General features: G+C 46.9%; 1 protein-coding gene across 2 annotated transcripts in view; it reads left to right on the forward strand.

Moving 5' to 3' along the window:
- Positions 1-18,138, forward strand: part of DOCK1 (dedicator of cytokinesis 1) — a 525,941-nt gene that overhangs the window by 45,250 nt on the left and 462,553 nt on the right. For both annotated transcript variants that reach the window (XM_047073604.1, XM_047073605.1), the window contains exon 2: positions 17,839-17,922. In XM_047073604.1, coding sequence (XP_046929560.1) covers positions 17,839-17,922 — 84 coding nt within the window. The remainder of the gene's footprint in view (positions 1-17,838; positions 17,923-18,138) is intronic.

Below are 18,138 nucleotides of genomic sequence, written 5' to 3' on the forward strand. Positions count from 1 at the left end.
AGGGGCTCAAGAGTACTTTCTGGAAATGCTATTCTGTTCTGGGTTTTTATGGGGTATAGAATGAGCGATGCTCATCGAACTGATTACCTAATGTTGTGCATTTTATCACCTTCGTTTCAGTGTAGATGCACGTGAGGGTATGTGTGCAGATGTAGGCGAGCATACGTACGGTTCTCGCCTGTCGTATGGCTTTTGCTACGTTCGTTTTTTCCTGTGTTTAGAGACAGGAGGTGCCACTGTGTTCATGCAATGCACAGGGATGTTGCTGCTTTTACCAGTGGCTTTAAACCCCTGTGGCTTCAGAAGAGCAGGTTGAAGGCAATTACAGGTTGTTACTCTGGGGCTTTGTTTTTTGACATTTTGGCACAGTGTGTCTGTCTCTCCACGTCTCTGCGGAAACTGATCACGGTGATGAGGATGTCTTGACTTATAAGACAGGAAGATGGGGCGTGGGCCGATGAGGCTGGAAAGTCAGGGCCCTGGTAGAAAACGCTGGTAGTTAGTAGTTCTCTAGAAGGCTGGAGTGATTTGGGTACCAGAGTGTTAGTGCCCTGGAGTATGTGCCGCACGATGCCAGTGACTTCTCCTGATTTTAGTAGTTTTCCGTTCTCGGGGGGCGGGGAGGCTCAGCTCCTGTGGTCTCCTCCAACCAGATCTCTTCGCCTGCAGGGTCGCCTGTGAGTGGGCGGGGAAAGGGAGACCATGGGCCGGGGGGGGGGGGGGGGGGGGGCGGCAGGTAGCGTCTCTCCCAGCCAGAACCCTGCTCAGAGCCCAGGTGACCCTTCGTCCCTGCCGCCCCTCAGGGCCCATCGCGCTTGGGTGGTTTGCCGATGGGGCTGAGCGTGTGCCGGTGCCCCGCGTGGGATCACCGGCACCACTTTCCCAAGTGAATCTGCTTCATTCCGGGTGTATGTCTGGGCCTCCAGGACGTGCCTTCCGGGTTGATTCTGCTGAGACCCTGGTCTGGGCTTCAGTTTCTAATGGGAAGTAGGTGAAAACACGTTTTCTTTTCTTTTCTTTCTTTAAAGTTTATTTATTTATTTTGAGTGAGAGAGAATGAGCAGGGGAGGGACAGAGAGAGAGAGAGAGAGAGAGAGAGGGAGAGAGATTGAATCCCAAGCAGGCTCCACAACCCTAAGCCTACCGTCAGGGTGGAGCCGGATGTGGGGCTTGAACTCATGAACCCCGAGACCATGGCCTGAGCCGAAATCGGATGCTTTACCAGACGGCCACGGAGGCGCCCCTCAGCTGCAGTGTTTTCCGGCAGGTTTAAGATTCAAGCACTACTTTTGCCACCTGGAATTCCACGTCGATTTGTTAAGTGATTCACTCAGTCGACATTCGTGTCACCCTGGGCGCCGTGGAGCGTGGGTGCAGAGATGGAAGAGGTGCTGGGCAGGTCGGGGAGCAGAGAGCGGAAGGCGCGGACCGGCCTCTGATGATTTAGGATGGGTTGCAGAAGGGGAGGCTAGAGGAGGGAGGCCTCTTTGTGGTCCATTTGCCGGACACGGGGGACCTGTGATGCGATGGGTGCCACCAGCATTAAGTAGTGAATGGGCACTTCTCTGCTGGCCCTTTGTCAGGGGGACAGGGGGCGCCGTGGGGCTCCCAGTGCTCCCGTAACTGCCTGGTGGGTGGGGGTGACAGAACCTCTTCACGCAGGTGTGGGTGAGCTGCACAGCCAGGCCCCGCGAGGAGGGGAAGAAAGGGCATTTCCAGACAGAAGCGAGCTTTTAGGCAGAGGCTTGGGGACACGGGTGCCTGTGGTCCCATTGCGTGGGAGCTCCTCTGCTTACATTTACATAATGACAGAGGCTTCCCCCAAGCAGATTGCTAGCTCTATTTGGGACTTTTTAAAAAAAGTTTATTTATTTATTTTGAGAGGGAGAGAGAGAGAGAGACATGGCAGAGAGGGGAGGGGCAGAGAGAGGGAGAGAGAGAGACGTGGCAGAGAGGGGAGGGGCAGAGAGAGAGGGAGAGAGAGAATCCCAGGCAGGCTCTGCACTGTTAGCTCAGAGCTCGACGCGGGGCTCGATCTCATGAACTGCAAGATCATGACCTGAGCCAAAGTCGGATGCCTGACTGATTGAGCCCCCCAGGTGCCCCTATTTGTGACTTTCACGTTTATTTCACATATAATATGAAATAACCTATAAGGATATATTTATATATATAACTTTGTAAATGCGTATGAAATACATATTTACTCACAGAGATACATGTATATTTTTTGCCATTAGGAAAAACAAATTAGCATTCTGGAATGTTCCCTACGTCCTTCCCTTTCTTTCTTTATCACCACTAATATTAGACGGAACGAAGTGAAAAAAGGAGAGAAGTGGCTTTATTTTACGGAGGAAATCACCTGAGACTTCCCGCTGAAGCCCAGGAAGAAAAACCTGGGGATGTGCCAAGGGCATGCGACAAGGCGACGTTATCATTTAGTACCACAAGGAAATAGGTCTTAGCCCATTTTTTTCTATTCCTCCTTTTTTACCATTGCCTCTGCAGTGGTGGCGACCGGGCTTGCCTCTACGCCTGAGGTCCTTGGGCCTGGGTGCATTTTCAGTGTGCCCTTTGGTGGACCCTGTTGGGCAGCGTGGGGGGGAAGTGCAAGTCTGGCCAGGTCGGCAGCACAGAAACCGAGACCTACTACGTCCAGTCCGACACTGGTGGGGTCCTGCTGCGCGTGTCCCCATCGGGAATCTCCCCGGGACCGGCCCCTGATTGTGGAGTCCGCTGGGCTCCTGTCCCACTTGGCTGGCGGGCTGTCTGTAGTGCCCGTCTGCAGGGAGCCTCTGGGGGCGGCCAGCGGTGCGCTTTGCCCTGCCCAGGGGGGTGGGGTCGCTCTGAAGTCCCCCAGGCCAGGGGTGTAACTGCCTGGCTGTTTCCCCAGCTCGCATTTCCCTAAGTGGCAATAACCGTTCTGCCTTGCAGAAGGCTGATTCAGTCTTTCCCCCTCTCTTGTCTCTGCATCTCTTTGCTGCCGAGCAAAATGAAATGCAAAAATAAATAATTTTCAGGTCGTCTAAGTCTTTTCTTATTTGTGGGTGGATTTGCAAACACTGTCCATGAGGAAGTCTGTGGTTTTCTCTCCTAGCGCTGAGTTTATGAAAGACGAAAGTGTGGAAAAGTGGACTCTTACTTCTCCTGTCGTGGCAAAGCACAAGAGCCAGCTCCCCTCCGCGACCCAGTGTGTGTCCAGAGAAGCCGGCCCGTTGTGGGCACCGTGACCTTCTGGGCCAGGCAGAAGCGAGACGGTCGCTGGCTGGGTGCGGGCGAGGCGCACGGTGACATTTCATTCTGAAGAAAGATAGGAGAAGTGTCTTTGAATTGTGTCTGTCGGCTCCATTAGGATCTGAGAAAAGACTCCTTTGTCCATTTCTTCTCACACGTCTTCGCCATGCCTCCCGCCTGCCTCCATCCGAGAAGGCGAGAAGAAATACTGGCTCACGCAGGACAGTGCCTTTATCTTGCTGTGCCCCGGCTCTGTTTTGTAATTATGTAGATGAGTTCTTTGATTCTGATATTCAAACATTGCATGAAATCCTGCCACTGGGGAGCTTATTGGCCGAGAAGCCATCTCTGTTCCTAAGGAAGATAGTCCAAATGAAGTACATTTGTGACATTGAAACTTCGAAAGTGGTCTCCTTTTTAGAAATGGGGGTGTTCTGTCTGTCTCATACACACACACCTGGAGGTGTTCTTGGATCTTGAGTCCATCAACCCGAATTTCCTCTTCTTTCTGGTTGGAACCTGGTGTGTCACACCAGGTAAGGGAAGCGGCTACACCTGCCAGGCCCTTGTATGTGGGGCTGCTGAGTAGTTCACAGCTGCCAGTGATGGGGGATGCTGAATCCACTGGGGGTCTTCCTTCCCACCCTAGCGGCCTTTCCTTTTATTCTTTACATCTTTTAAAACTATCGCGGTAAAATACACATCACCCAGATTTACCGTTTTAGCCATTTTTGGTCGTGCGGCCCTGTGGCGTTCAGTACATTTCACACTGTTGTGCAACCGTCCCCGCCATCCGACCCTAGAATTTTCCCGCCTTCCCCAAATGGAACTCTCTACTCATTAACACTAATGTCCCACCCCCCACCCCCTTCCTCCCAGTCCCTGGGAACCACCATTCTGGTTTCTATCAATTTAACGGCTGTAGGAAACAATGTAAGTAGAATTATACCGCATCCGTCCTGCTGTAGCTGCCTTTGGCTTATTTGACTTGAGCCCTCCAGGTTCATCCATGCTATAGGGGGTGCCAGAATTTCCTTCTCATTTAAACACAAAGTAAAAAAACATTTTATTATTTATTTTTGAGAGCAGGAGAGGGCACAAGTGGGGGAGGGGCAGAGAGAGAGGGAGACACAGAATTCAGAGCAGGCTCCAGGCTCTGAGCCGTCAGCACAGAGCCCGACGCGGGGCTCGAACCCACGGACCGTGAGATCATGACCTGAGTGGAAATCGGACACTTAACTGACTGAGCCACCCAGGCGCCCCCAGGATTTGCTTCCTTTTTAAGACTGAATCATATCCCCGTTGTATGGATGGACCACATTTGCTTATCCATTCATCCTGGGGTGGACACGTGGGTTGCTTCCACACTTTAGCTCTTGTGAGTAGTGCTGCTGTGAACATGGGTGTCCACGTATCCCTTCTGGTTTTTGCTTTCAGTTCCTTTGGCTCCATACCTGCTAAGTGTAGTTGCCGGATCATCTGGTAATTCTAAGTTTAAGTTTTTGCGAAGCAGCTAAACTGTTTTTCCTAATAGCTGTACCATTTTACATTCCTACCAGCAGTATACACGGTTTCCAGTTTCCTACAGCTTTGCCAGCACTTGTTTTGTTGTTGTTGTTGTTGTTAAGTAGGCTCCACACCCAGTGTGGAGCCCGATGCAGGGCCCCAACTCACAACTCTGAGATCAAGACCTGAGCTGAGGTCAAGAGTCGGACACTTAACCAACTGAGCCACCCTGGCACCCCTTTTCTTTTCTTTCCTTTTTTGTAAGTTTCTTTTTTTATTTTGAGAGAGAGAGAGAGAGAGAGAGAGAGAGAACAGTGGGGGAGGGACAGAGAGAAGGAGAGACAGAATCCCAAGCAGTCTCTGCACCATCAGCACGGAGCCCGATGTAGGACTCGAACTCATGAACCTTGAGATCATGGCCTGACCAAGAGTCGGATGCTTAACTGACTGCGCCACCCAGGCGCCCCCCTTTCTTGTTTGTTAATAATAGTCACCCAGCGAGTGTGAAGTGCTGTCTTATTGTAGTTTTTGACTAGTGGTGTTGAGCATCTTTTCATGTGCCTGTTGGCCATTTGTAGATTGTCTTTGGAGCAACGTGTGTTCAGGTCCTTTGCCCATTTTTAACTTGTGCTGTTTGTTTTTTGTAATAGCTGTTGAACTGTAGGGCTTCCGTATATATTTTGATGATCCGTTCCTTATCAGATATGATTTATCCATATTTTCTCCCCTTCTGTGGGCTGCCTTTTCGCTCTGTTGATAATTTCCTTTCATGCAAAGACCTTTAACAATTTGATGAAGTCCAACATCTATTTTGTGTCTTGTTGCTTGCGCTTCTGGCGTCACATCCAAGAAATCGTTGTGAAGTCCGGTGCCACGAAATTTTACTGCTATGGTTTCTTCTAAGAGTTTCATAGTTGTGGCTTTTGTGTTTAGGTCTTTCGTCTGTTTTGAGTTAATTTTTGTGCACGATTCTTCATTCTTTTATAGACAGATGCCCACTTTGTCCAAACCATTTGTTGGAAAGACCGTCCTTTCCCCACTGACTGGTTTTGGACTCTGGACAAAATAATTTGATCCATATATGTGAGAGTTTATTCTGGGCTCTCTCTTCTCTTCTGTTGGTGTATATGTCTGTATATACCACACGGTTTTGATTACTGTAGCTTTGTAGTAAGTTTTGAAGCCCGAAAGTATGAGGCCTTCAACTTTGTTGTTTCTCAAGATTATTTTGGCTATCTGAAGTCCCTTGGCATGGATTTTTTTTCTAGTTCTGCAAAAGCATCTTTACAGTTTTGACGGACATTGCGCCGCATCTGTAGATCTCTTTGGGTAGCATTGAGATCTTAACGGTATTAAGTCTTCCAGTCCATGAACACGAGGTGACTTTACATTTGTTTAAGTTCTTTAATTTCTTTCGGCTGTGTTTTATAGTGTTCAGTGTGCAAGTCTTTTGCCTCCTTGGTTCAATTGATTCCGAAGTATTTTGTTGTTTTTATTCACTGTATCTTTAAAAAATATTAGAGACGTCTGTAGTAGCATCTCTGTTATTTTTTATTATTTATTTTTTTGAGAGAGAGTGGGGGAAAGGGGCAGAGGGAGGGGGGGAGAGAGAGAGAGAGAGAAGAGAAGAGAAGAGAGAAAATCTTAGGCAGGCTGCGTGTTCAGCGCGGAGCCCAATGCAGGGCTCAATTCCATGACCCTGGGATCATGACCTGGGATCATGAGCCGAAATCAAGAGTCGGATGCTGACCAGCTGAGCCACTCCGGTGCCCCTCTGGTAGCATCTTCAGAATCAGGATCATAATTTTTTTTCCTTCCTTCTTCTCTCCTGTCCTCTCCCTTTCCTTGCCTCCCTCCCTTCCTTCTTTCTTCCCTCCCTCCCTCTCTCCCTTCCATCTATTCATCCATCCATTTTAAAGGTCCTGCTGTGTGCCAGGTTACTCTTAGGTGCTTGGGAAGATTGAAACTATTGGCAGAAGCCATGCTCTGATTCAGTATGGCTCAGGGCTCTGGGATGGAGACTGAGTGTTATGCCTCCGAATCAGAGAAGGAGAAGGACGGGGTTATGGGCCACGGAAGCTAGTGGTAGTGTGACTGACAGTCTCTTTTTGGAGACAGAATTTAGGAAACCCAGCCCCCGACTGCAATACAGAGTGGAGGTGTGGGACTGGTCTCTGTCCAGAGTAAAGTTCAAAGGATATATATATATATATATATATATATATATATATACATATATATACACACACACATATATATGTATATATGTATATGTATATATATGTATGTATGTATATGTACATACATACATATAATCTGATTCTTTCTGCACTGTATTTTCTGAAGGGGTCCAGTGTGTGAAAGGGCTGTTTCTTAGAGGATCGGGCCCTGGGGTGGCTGGTCCCTGTGGCTGCGTGGGGCCTAGTGCATCTTTCCAACCCCAGCACCCCCTCAGCACTAGAGCAGAGCAGGAGCCCTTGAGAGTCTTGGGCAATACTGAGTGTATGTGTTCGGCATGGACTCGACAGCAGTTGATGGCCCTTTAGAACGGAGCCCTGTAGCAGACACGGACAGGGCCCTTGCCCCGGTCCCCTTAAGGACACGGTCTGCGTTTCCCCCAGCCCTGAGAAGATGCATGCTGTGGGACATTTTTTTTTCCAACTGAAGGCAAGACAGAGGGAATGAGATCACAAACAGAGCAATTAATTTTCACAAATTGACTTCTTAAAGGAATTAATTAACTTTTAAATTGCTACTTGAAATCCTCAAGTCATATTTCAAGGGGACAGCGTGTGGGATAGGAAGAGCTGAGCAGATTTCAAGAAGTAATGTGTGGTCCAGCCCGCATCTTTGATGCTTTACGGAGGCTTTGAACCCGTGTGCTGACAGCGGGTTATCTCATTAGATGGAAGAGACCCAAAACAGAGATAGGAAAGCTAATGTTGTGTCTCTCTTTCTTATTGATTGAATAAGTCTCAGGCTCCTAGATTTTTCTGCAGAGGGCAGGGTCATTTTGAAGAAGAGGATGGAATATAGGATACAGTTTTTGCTTCTGCTCTGAGGCAGACCACACAAGAAGGAATACTTGGTGATCTGGTTTAATTCTGTGAATTTTTATTGAATGCCTGTGAGGCATGGTATTAAGTACTGTGGGAAATCCAATGATTAATAAATGTTTACTTCCTTCAAGGAAATCTGGTCTGAAGGGAGAGACAGATACTTAGATAAGCACTCTTACAAGGCCATGGGATTTCAGTTTATAGGAAAAAGTTGTGGAGCAAGCAATTAATTCAGATATGCACATACCTTTTTTTGAGCAGAAGAGAAAGTCAGAATTCAGGAAGGATCTGGAGAAGAGTGTGATATGAAAAATGGACTTGTAGACAAGAGGCCTTTGGAAGTGGAAGGAGGAAGGCATTTGCAGGGGCAGAACAGCTTTTGGAAGGCCTGGGGAGTGGGGAGAACGGGAAGGGTGTGGGGGAGATGAGATTGGAAAGGTGAGTTCAAGTCCCAGCCCAAAGGGCTTTGAATGCTGTACTGGAGGCTTTACCCATTATTTGCACAGCCCAGGGAAATAGTGCAGTTTTTTGGGACAAGATTTCAGGAAGGTAACCGGGGATAGAAGAAGAGAGAGCTTATACAAGGAGATCAGCAAAAATATTAGTTTTCATTGCAGTGAGAGGTGGGGAAGCCTTGGGTCACTCAGTGGGGGGTGATGGAGACAGTCTGAAAGGGACGCCACGGGGTCCTGGGAGCTGTCATCAACTCCTTGCGCCACCTTGAGCAAGTCACAACTCCTCCGTAGGGTTCCATGTTTTCATCTGTTAAATTGGTTGATGGACTACTATAGGTTCTTCCCTAATGTCAGAGTAGTCAAGGTGGCTTTTTTGTTTTTCCCTCAATAGGAGTTCCATTTCCTCAAATGCTTTTTCTGTACCAATTGGGATGGTCTTAGGACTTTTCATCCTTTACTCTGTTAATGTGGTGAATTACCTTGATTGGTTTTGGGATGTTACACCAACCTTGCATTCCTGGAACTCCCTCAGCTTGAGTTCTTCACTGACAGGAAGGAGAAGTCCATCAGCGCGATGTTTAGACATTGGTGGACTTTGGAAATGCACAGGCGTGTTTGCCTGTCTGGGGAGTCCAGGCTGCTTGTTTGCTTTGCAGGGGAGCTACCGGCAGGGTGGTCTGAGGCCTAGGGAGGGCTGTGGTGGACCCTGGCCAAGGTTTGAGGAAGGGTCTATGGAAGGGGTTGGCGCTGAGGCCCTTCGTTCAGGCCAACCTTGGCCTTACATCCCCTCCAGTGGGTGCTCAGCCATGGCAGACTCCAAGCTGCTATAAACTCTGGGGAAGGAGTTGGAACAAATTCTGTATCCACCCTCAGAGGACTGTTGTGAGGGTCAAATCAGTCTGAACGTGTGAAGCTCTGTCCACTGTGTAGCCCACAGAGTATGATCAGTCAGTGTCAACTAGTATCATCAGCGGCATGGTCACCACCACCACTGCCATCACCACTGTCCCCACCACCACCGTGACCATCGTCACCACCACCACAGCCATCACCCCCACGACCATCGCCAGTATCCCCGCTGCCATATCACCATTGTCACCACCAGTGTCACCACTGTCCCACTGCCATCGCCACCGTTACCACCACCGTCCCCACGGCCATCATCGCCACTGTCCCCACGGCCATCATCACCATCGCCACCACCGCCACCACCATTGCCGTAGTCACCGTTATCATCATCCAAGGTATCCCAGTCTTACACCATCAGCAGCAGCAGCAGCTTTATCTTTAGCATCTCCAACATTAATAATAATGGAGGAAGTGGAAGGGCGAGTGGAAGCCCTCTTGTCTCATCCGAAGCCACAGTTCTTTCCCTGCATCCTCCGGCAGCCCTTTGTAGGGTCGTCAGGAGACCGAGCAGAGGGGATGGCTTTGCCGTTTCACGTCTCCGATGCATATAAGCTGAGTGAGGCACGGACCGGCCTGTTCATTTTTTCTTCTGGGAAAAGAAGGTCCGTGCTACTCACTCTGGGCCGCTGCCGACTCTTCCAGGAAAAGAATGAACAGCATTCCGGGAAAGGACCTTTATGCTGGGTTCGTCTCGGCATCCTTCTCATTTCACTTTTCACACGGGCAGCGCGGCAAGCTGCCGTCCAGGGTTGAGAAGGGCAGCTGAATGCGCACGTGCACCCAGCCGTCGACACCCGCCTTTCGCCAGGCGATTAAAAAAGGCAGATGGGTTTGAGGAGGAGGAATGCATTAGGCATCCAGCCCACCAGCCAGACGGAGGTGAATCCGAAGATGTGAACGGACACGGGTTGACCGTTTTCTCTGGCGGAGTCATTCCCGGGTCCTGACAGATCAGAAAAATAAAGAAGACAAATGGGCAGCTTGCAAAGAGGCTGCTGTCTTTGTGCTTCTACCAAGTGAAGACATGTTGCAGATGTCATCTGTCATCATCAGCTTAATAAAGGAGAAGACGTTTCTGCTCTTTCTCGTGCTGTTCTCCGCCCCCCTCACAGAGGGGCGGCTCTGAAAGGTCAGATCACCAGATTAGGAATAGTGTCTTATATTGAATACTTCTGGGTTTGTTACGAAAAATTCATTGCCTGGTCTTCATTGTCCTATCGCTCAAGAATTGGGGAGCATCGGCCACGGACGGACTGGTCAGATTCAGATGCCCGCGGTTGGGAGCCTGTGTCAGTGCGCCTTCAGCAGTAAATAAATAGCCTCAAAACACTCCTTTTGCGTTGTCGTCCGGACACCTCCCTGTATGCTTCCTACGGCCGCTGTAACCAATGGGCACAAACTCAGTAGCTTAGACAACACCTGCTTACGATGTGACAGCTCTGGAGGCCAGAGGTCCTGAAATCGAGGTGTGGGCTGTGTTCCTTCTGGAGGCTCGAGGGGGGAGTCCACTTCCCTACCTTCTCTGGCTGACGGGGGTCACCTGCATGCCAGGGTGTGTGGCTCCTTCCTTGAATGACTCCGATCTGTGCCGTGTCCCGTCTTCTGACTCTGAGTCTGGCCCTCCTGCCTCATGTGGAACCTTCGGATCGTATTGGCTCCACCTGGATAATCCAGGATTAGCATCCCCAGTGGAGATCCTCACCCCTGATGCCCCTGCAAAGACCCCTTTGCCATGTAAGGTGGTAACATCCTTACAGGTTCCAGGAACTCAGATGTTGATGTCTTTGGCGGGGTGTGGGGGGCATCCTTCCATCCAGCACACTTCCCCCTCCCTCCCACTCCCTTGGCCAATAATCTTATATAGTTGAGTCTTTTAATTTGCCTTTAAATATGGGATTGTTTAGGCTGTGATACTAAGAACAAAGGCCAGGAGGGCTGGGCAGCCACTGTGGTGGTCTTAGCTCTGATGTGTCATTGGGGCCACAGACATGAATGCTCAAAGGTCCTTTTCCCCCTTCATCTATAAAATCAGGGGTCTTTAAGGCCCCTTTCATAGTTAAATATGAAGTTTCTTTTCTCACGACTGCTTTTGTCTGCCTGCTTCAGAGATGGAGGGGCAGATGCCTAAAGAGTTTTGCCTGTGTGCCTTATAAATTCACACGGGCCTGAATGTGTTTATAGTGGACGTGTCCGCTTTATTTTATTTTTATTATTTTTGATGTGTTTATTTTTTCCACGTCTTCCAACAGAATAGACATGCTGGCAGGGATGCTGTTAAGAGCTGTGACAAATGCATTTATGGCCCCTAAAGGCTTAGGAATATGGTTCTGCAGAACCAGGAAAGGCTGGGCATATGCTCCGAGCTCCCTTTACCTAATGCGGTTATTTCTTGTTAAGATTCGCCATAAAATGCTAAATAAACTTAATAACTACTAATAACCGTTTATGCCAGTTGAGGACATTTAAACTTTATGAATTTTGGTGGAAATACAGGAAAATGCCTACGGACATGGAATTTTCTTCATGTATATGGTTTTTGATGTTTTAGGATTTTTGTGATCATGTGTTAGTCTGCTCGCTTTGGCTTTTTAAAAAGGATTCTGGTAGTGATAGAAGTCTTTATTGCAGTAAAAACAAAACACTCCCAACCACCACGAGAGCCTTTATCATTTAGGTGTTGACTGCAGGACACCCGGTGTTCAAATCACCAAATCCGTCTGTGGCATTATTTTCTTTAAGACCCAAAATACACACGTAATCCTATGAGGTGTGGATTTCCAGAGCCTTATTTTATGGGGAAAGCTGAATATGGAGAAGGTAGGTCATTTGCTGGAGGTCATCCCGGTCTTCAAGGATAGAGGCGTTACCCTGTGCATTTCGTTTGGCTCTAGGGACCATGGGTGGGAATGCCAGGGAGTCCGCCTGGGCCCGGCCGGCCTTGCCAGCTACAGGTAGCTCAGGAATGCAGCGGACAGCAGGAAGTATGCCATGATGGGGACGTTTGGAGAGGGGATTGAGAGAGAAACATACTGGTGCACCTGCTGGGAAAACCCCATCGGTGGCGGGGAGGGTAGATTGGTCCACACAGGTGTGGCACAGGCTGGCTTCTGTCTTTCAGGGAGAGGCAGGGATAGGAACCCCTCCTGGGGTCCATACTGTGTGTGGCTGGAGGAAGGAGAGGCGACGTGGTCAGGTGGTGGAGGGCCTCCCATACTTGCCAGAGTTTGCACATGATATGACCAAGGAGAATTTTAGAGATGGACACAGTGAAGTACCACCGGAGAATAGCCTGGTGTGGCAGAGAGTTCAGGATGGATGGATGAGAAATTGATCAGGAGTTTGAAGATGAGTTTTACATTTAGTCTGCTATGTTTTCAGGTAGGATCCATTGGAAAGGAGGAACATCACTGTATCACGGTCCTTCCTTTTTTCCTTCCTTCCTTCCTTCCTACCTGTGACTGGAAGTTTGTACCTCTTAATTCTACCTGTTTCAACATCCCACATCCAACTCCTCTTTGGCACCCACCAGTTTGTTCTCTGTATTTGTCTATTTTTTAGTTTTTGTTGTTGTTGTTGTTCATCTGTCTTTTAGATGCAACATATAAGTGAAAAGATACGGTATTTGTCTTTATCCTACTTATTTCACTTAGCATAATACCCTCTGGGTCCATCCATGTTGTTGAAAATGGCTGGGTGTCCTTCTTTTTTATGGATGATGAGCACTGTTCCGTTGTGCTCACATCTTTATCCGTTCCTCTATCACTGGACACTTGGGTTCTTCCAAATCTTGGCTATTGTTTTTGTTATGTATATTTATTTATTTTGAGAGGTGGGGGAAGGGCAGAGAGAGGGGGAGAGAGAGAACCCCAAGCAGGCTCCACGCTGCTTGGCACACAGCACGATTCAGGACTTGAGCCCGTGGCCGCGAGATCACAACCTGAGCTGATATCGAGAGTCAGATGCTTAACTGATTGAGCCACTCATGTGCTCCCATTTCTTGGCTATTGTAAATAATGCTGCAGTAAACTAGGGGTGCAGATATTTTTTGGAATTAGTGTTCACTTTCTTTGGGTAAATGTCCAGTAGGGATTGCTGGATCATATGATATATTTTAAATTTTTTGAGGACCCTCCATACTATTTTCCACAGTGGCTGCATAATTTACATCCCCATAAACAGTGCATGAGGGTTTCTTTTTCTCCACATCCTCGTGAGCACTTGTTATGTCTTGTCTTTTTGATTCTAGCCATTCTGACAGGTGTGAGGTGATTATTATTTAATTGTGGGTCTGATCTGCACTTCCCTGGTGATTAGCGATGTTGAGCATCTTTTTGTGTGTCTGTTGGGCATCTGTATGTCCTCTTCGGGAAAGTGTCTATTTAAGTTCTCTGTCCATTGTTTTAAATTTAAATTTTAGTTAGTGAACATACAGTGCAATATTGGTTTCAGGAGTAGATTTTAGTGATTCAAAACTTACAACGCCCAGGGCTCATCACAGGTGCCCTCCTTCATGCCCATCCTCCATCTGGCCCATCCCCCATCTACCTCCCTCCCTCCACCCACAGTTTGTTCTCTATCGTTAAGAGTCTCTTGCGTCTTGGGTACCTGGGTGGCTAAGTCCGTTTAGTGTCCAACTTTTGATTTGGGCTCAGATCACGATCTCAAGGTTCGAGAGATTGAGCCCTGTGTTGAGTATGGAGCCTGCTTGGGATTTACTCTCCCCCGTCTCTCTCTACCCCTGCTCTGCTTTCTCTCTCTCCCAAAATAAATAAATAAATAAGCACTGTGGTTTGTTTCCCTTTCTTTTCTTCCCCCCTTCCCATATGTTCATCTGTTTTATTTCTTAAGTTCCACATATGAGTGAAATATGCTATTTGTCTTTCTCTGCTATATTTTTCATAGCACATTATATTCTAGCTCCATCCACGTCATTGCAAATGGCAAGAGTTCATTTTTGATGGCTGGGTAATATTCCAGTGTGTGTGTGTGTGTGTGTACATGCACACACACATACATATGCCACATCTTTATCCATTTATCAGCTGATGGACATTTGGGCTCTCTCTGTAATTTGGCTATTGTTGATAATACTGCTATAAATATTGGGGAGCATGTACCCCTTTGAATCTGTATTTTTGTATCCTTTGGGTAAATACCTACTAGTGCAATTGCTGGATCGTAGGGTAGTTCACTTTTTAGTTTTTTGAGGAAGCTCCATACTGTTCTCCAGAGTGGCTGCACCAGTTTGCATTCCCACCAATAGTGCATGAGGGTTCCCCTTTCTCTGCATCATCGCCAGCACCTGTTGTTTCTTGTGTCATTGCTTTTAGTCAGTCTGATAGGTGTGAGGTGGTATCTCATTGTGGTTTTGACTTGTATTTCCCTGATGATGACTGACGTTACACATTTTTTCATGTATCTGTTAGCCATCTGGATAATCTTCTTTGGAAAAATGCCCGCTTATGTCTTTTGCCCATTTCTTCACTGGGTTATTTGTTTTTTGGGTATTGAGTTTGGTAAGTTCTTTATGTATTTTGGATACTAACCTTTTATCAGATAATGTCCTTTGCAAATATCTTCTCCCATTCTGTAGGCTGCCTTTTAGTTTTGTTGATTGTTTCCTTTGCTGTGCAAAAGCCTTTTATCTTGATGAAGTCCCGATAGTTCATGTTTGCTTTTGTTTCCCTTGCCTCCGGTGACGTGTCTAGTAAGAAGTTGCTGTGGCTGAGGTCAGAGAGGTTGCTGCCTGTGTTCTCCTTTAGGATTTTGATGGTTTCCTGTCTCATTTAGGTTTTTTCATCCATTTTGAATTTTTTTGTGTGTATGGTATAAGAAAGTGGTCCAGTTTCATTCTGCATGTCGCTGTCCAGTTTTCCCAACACCATTTGTTAAAGCCCAGCCTATTTTTTAATTGGATTGTTTTGTGTTGGTGTTGAGTTGTATACGTTCATTGTGTATTTTGGATACTACCCTCTCATCAGATGTATCATTTGCAAATATCTTCTCCTATTCAGTAGTTTGTCCTTTTGTTTTGTTGATGGTTTCCTTCTCTATGCAAAAGCTTTTTATTTTGCAACAGTCTCAATAGTTTATTTTCGCTTTTGTGTCTCTGCCTGAGGAAACATATCTAGAAAAGTATTTCAGTGGATGATGTCAGAGAAATTACTGCCTGTGTTTTCTTCTAGGAGATTTATGGTTTCAGATTTCACATGTAGGTCCTTAATCCATCTTGAGTTTATTTTTGTGTGACGTGTAAGAAAGTAGTCCAGTTTCATTCTTTTGCACGTAGCTGTCAGGTTCTCCCAACGCCATTTGTTGAACAAACTGTCTTTTCCCTGTTGTAAATTGTTGCTTCCTTTGTTGTTGCTTAATTGACCGTATAAGCATGGGTGTATTTTGGGGCTACCTATTCTGTTCTACTGATCTATTTGTCTGTTTTGTGCCAAAACCATCCTGTTTTGATTTTACAGTTTTGTAGTATAGTTTGAAATCTGGGTACTTTGTACTTCTTTCCATATGTTTTCTTTCTTTCTTCTTCTTCCTTTTTTTTTTTTTTTTTTTTTTTGGAGAGTGGGCTACTTGTACTTTTTGTGTCTTTAACACTTTCTAATAGCCTTTTTCCACCGTGATAGTTACCTTCACCTCATCATGCTGGAGCAAAATTGTGGTCTGCATTTAATGGTATGACTTTTTTAGGTGCTTCTCTAAGAGAAATAGGAACTGCTGAATGTCCAGATGAACAATGGTTTCAGAGATTTGTTGAATGTCCAGATGAACAACGGTTTCACTACTTTTAAGAATTTCTTCTTAATGTTGAACATATTTTTGCCCGTTTAATTGTAACATAACTTTTTGGCTCAATATCAACATTGGTTATATAATAATTAAAAAAATCAGTTTAGCGGGACACCTGGGTGGCTCAGTCGGTTGGGCGTCTGACTTCAGCTCGAGTCATGATCTCTTGGCTGGTGGATTCGAGCCCCACATCGGGCTCTGTGCTGACAGCTCGGGGCCCAGAGCCTGATTTGGATTCTGTGTCTCCCTCTCTCTCTGCCCCTCCCCCACTAGTGCTCTGTCTCTCTCTGTCTCTCTCTCTCTGTCTCTCAAAAATAAACATTAAACAAAAAATCATTTTGGTTTCTAAAGAATATTCAGTCCATGTGTAATTTATTCATAGTTAGGAAATAATTATTTAATTAAAATATCTATTAGTGGAAATATAGACAGTATGTCAAGTGATAATTAAAATGATAATTAAAATATTCTTCCTCTTGCAAACATTCAGCCATAAAAGGGAATAAAGTTCTGATACATGGGATAGTATGCATGAGCCTTAAAACATTCTGTTGAAGAAGCCAGATAGAAAAAGGACAGTATTGGGGCGCCTGGGTGGCGCAGTCGGTTAAGCGTCCGACTTCAGCCAGGTCACGATCTTGCGGTCCGTGAGTTCGAGCCCCGCGTCGGGCTCTGGGCTGATGGCTCAGAGCCTGGAGCCTGTTTCCGATTCTGTGTCTCCCTCTCTCTCTGCCCCTTCCCCATTCATGCTCTGTCTCTCTCTGTCCCAAAAATAAATAAACGTTGAAAAAAAAAATTAAAAAAAAAAAGAAAAAGGACAGTATTGTTTGATTTTATTTATTTATTTATTTATTTATTTTTATTTTTTTTAAATTTTTTTTTTTTCAACGTTTATTTATTTTTGGGACAGAGAGAGACAGAGCATGAATGGGGGAGGGGCAGAGAGAGAGGGAGACACAGAATCGGAAACAGGCTCCAGGCTCTGAGCCATCAGCCCAGAGCCCGACGCGGGGCTCGAACTCACGGACCGCAAGATCGTGACCTGGCTGAAGTCGGACGCTTAACCGACTGCGCCACCCAGGCGCCCCTTATTTATTTTTAAATGTTATTTATTTTTGAGCGAGAAAGAGAGTGCGAGCGAGGGAGGGGCAGAGAGAGACGGAGACAGAGGATCAGAAGCGAGCTCTGTGCTGAGAGCGCAGAGCCTGGTGTGGGGCTCGAACCCACAAACCGTGAGATCATGACTGGCGCTGAAGTCAGACGCTCAACCGGCTGAGGCACCCAGGCGCCCCTGGTTGATTCCGTGTAGATGAGGCAGGTGGAGTAGTCACGCTTCTGAGGGATGGAGAGGACCACAGGTTCTCAGGGGCTCGGGGGAGGGGGAGCGCGGAGGTTCCGCTTACCGGGTATGGAGTTTGTGTTTGGAGCGACGGAGAGGTTGTGGATGTTGCTGGTGGTGATGATTGTGCAGCATCGCGGACGTCACCGTCGCCCTTGTGTCAGAACTTACAAGTGGTCAAACGGCAGATTTCACATCCTCCTTCTTGACCGTGTTAGTGTGGGTGTATTTCTGGGCTGTCTACCGTGTTCTGTTGGTCTGTGTGTCTGTTTTTGTGCCACTGCCACCCTGCGTTGATCACTAGAGATTTGTAGGACCACACTAAGAAAAATCACTTACGGTTGCGTGGGGTTACGGGTTTCTTCTACTTGACGACTCTTTATATTTGTCTGTTGAAAGAAAAGGGTACTTTTGAGGCTGTCTGGGAGGATGATCCAGGCACGGACTGGATGCGTTTCAACATGAAAAACAAGCAGGAACAAGGCAGCAAAGTCCCTTCTACCTCTGCTGATACCTTCTTATCCCTTTTTCTTCACAGCTTTTTATAACTACGATGCCAGGGGAGCGGATGAACTTTCTCTACAAATAGGAGACACTGTGCACATCTTAGAAACATATGAAGGTGCGTATGCTTCTGGTGTCTTTTCTCTTACTGTTTTGGGCAATTAGCACACTTTTTCAGTGTTTCCAAAATACGTGTCAACACGAGTCTTTCTCATACGATCGCTTTTCTTGCATGATGGATGCCATTTCAGGTGAGGGTAGTCATGAGGCTATTTGTTATTTAAATGATACTTTATTACAATGAACCCCAAACTAAAAATTCTGAATTTTAGAC

Source organism: Lynx rufus, unplaced genomic scaffold, assembly GCF_022079265.1.
Source record: "Lynx rufus isolate CCGP_SWC_20201006 ecotype Redwood Valley unplaced genomic scaffold, mLynRuf1.p SCAF_11, whole genome shotgun sequence".
Lineage (NCBI taxonomy): Eukaryota > Metazoa > Chordata > Mammalia > Carnivora > Felidae > Lynx > Lynx rufus.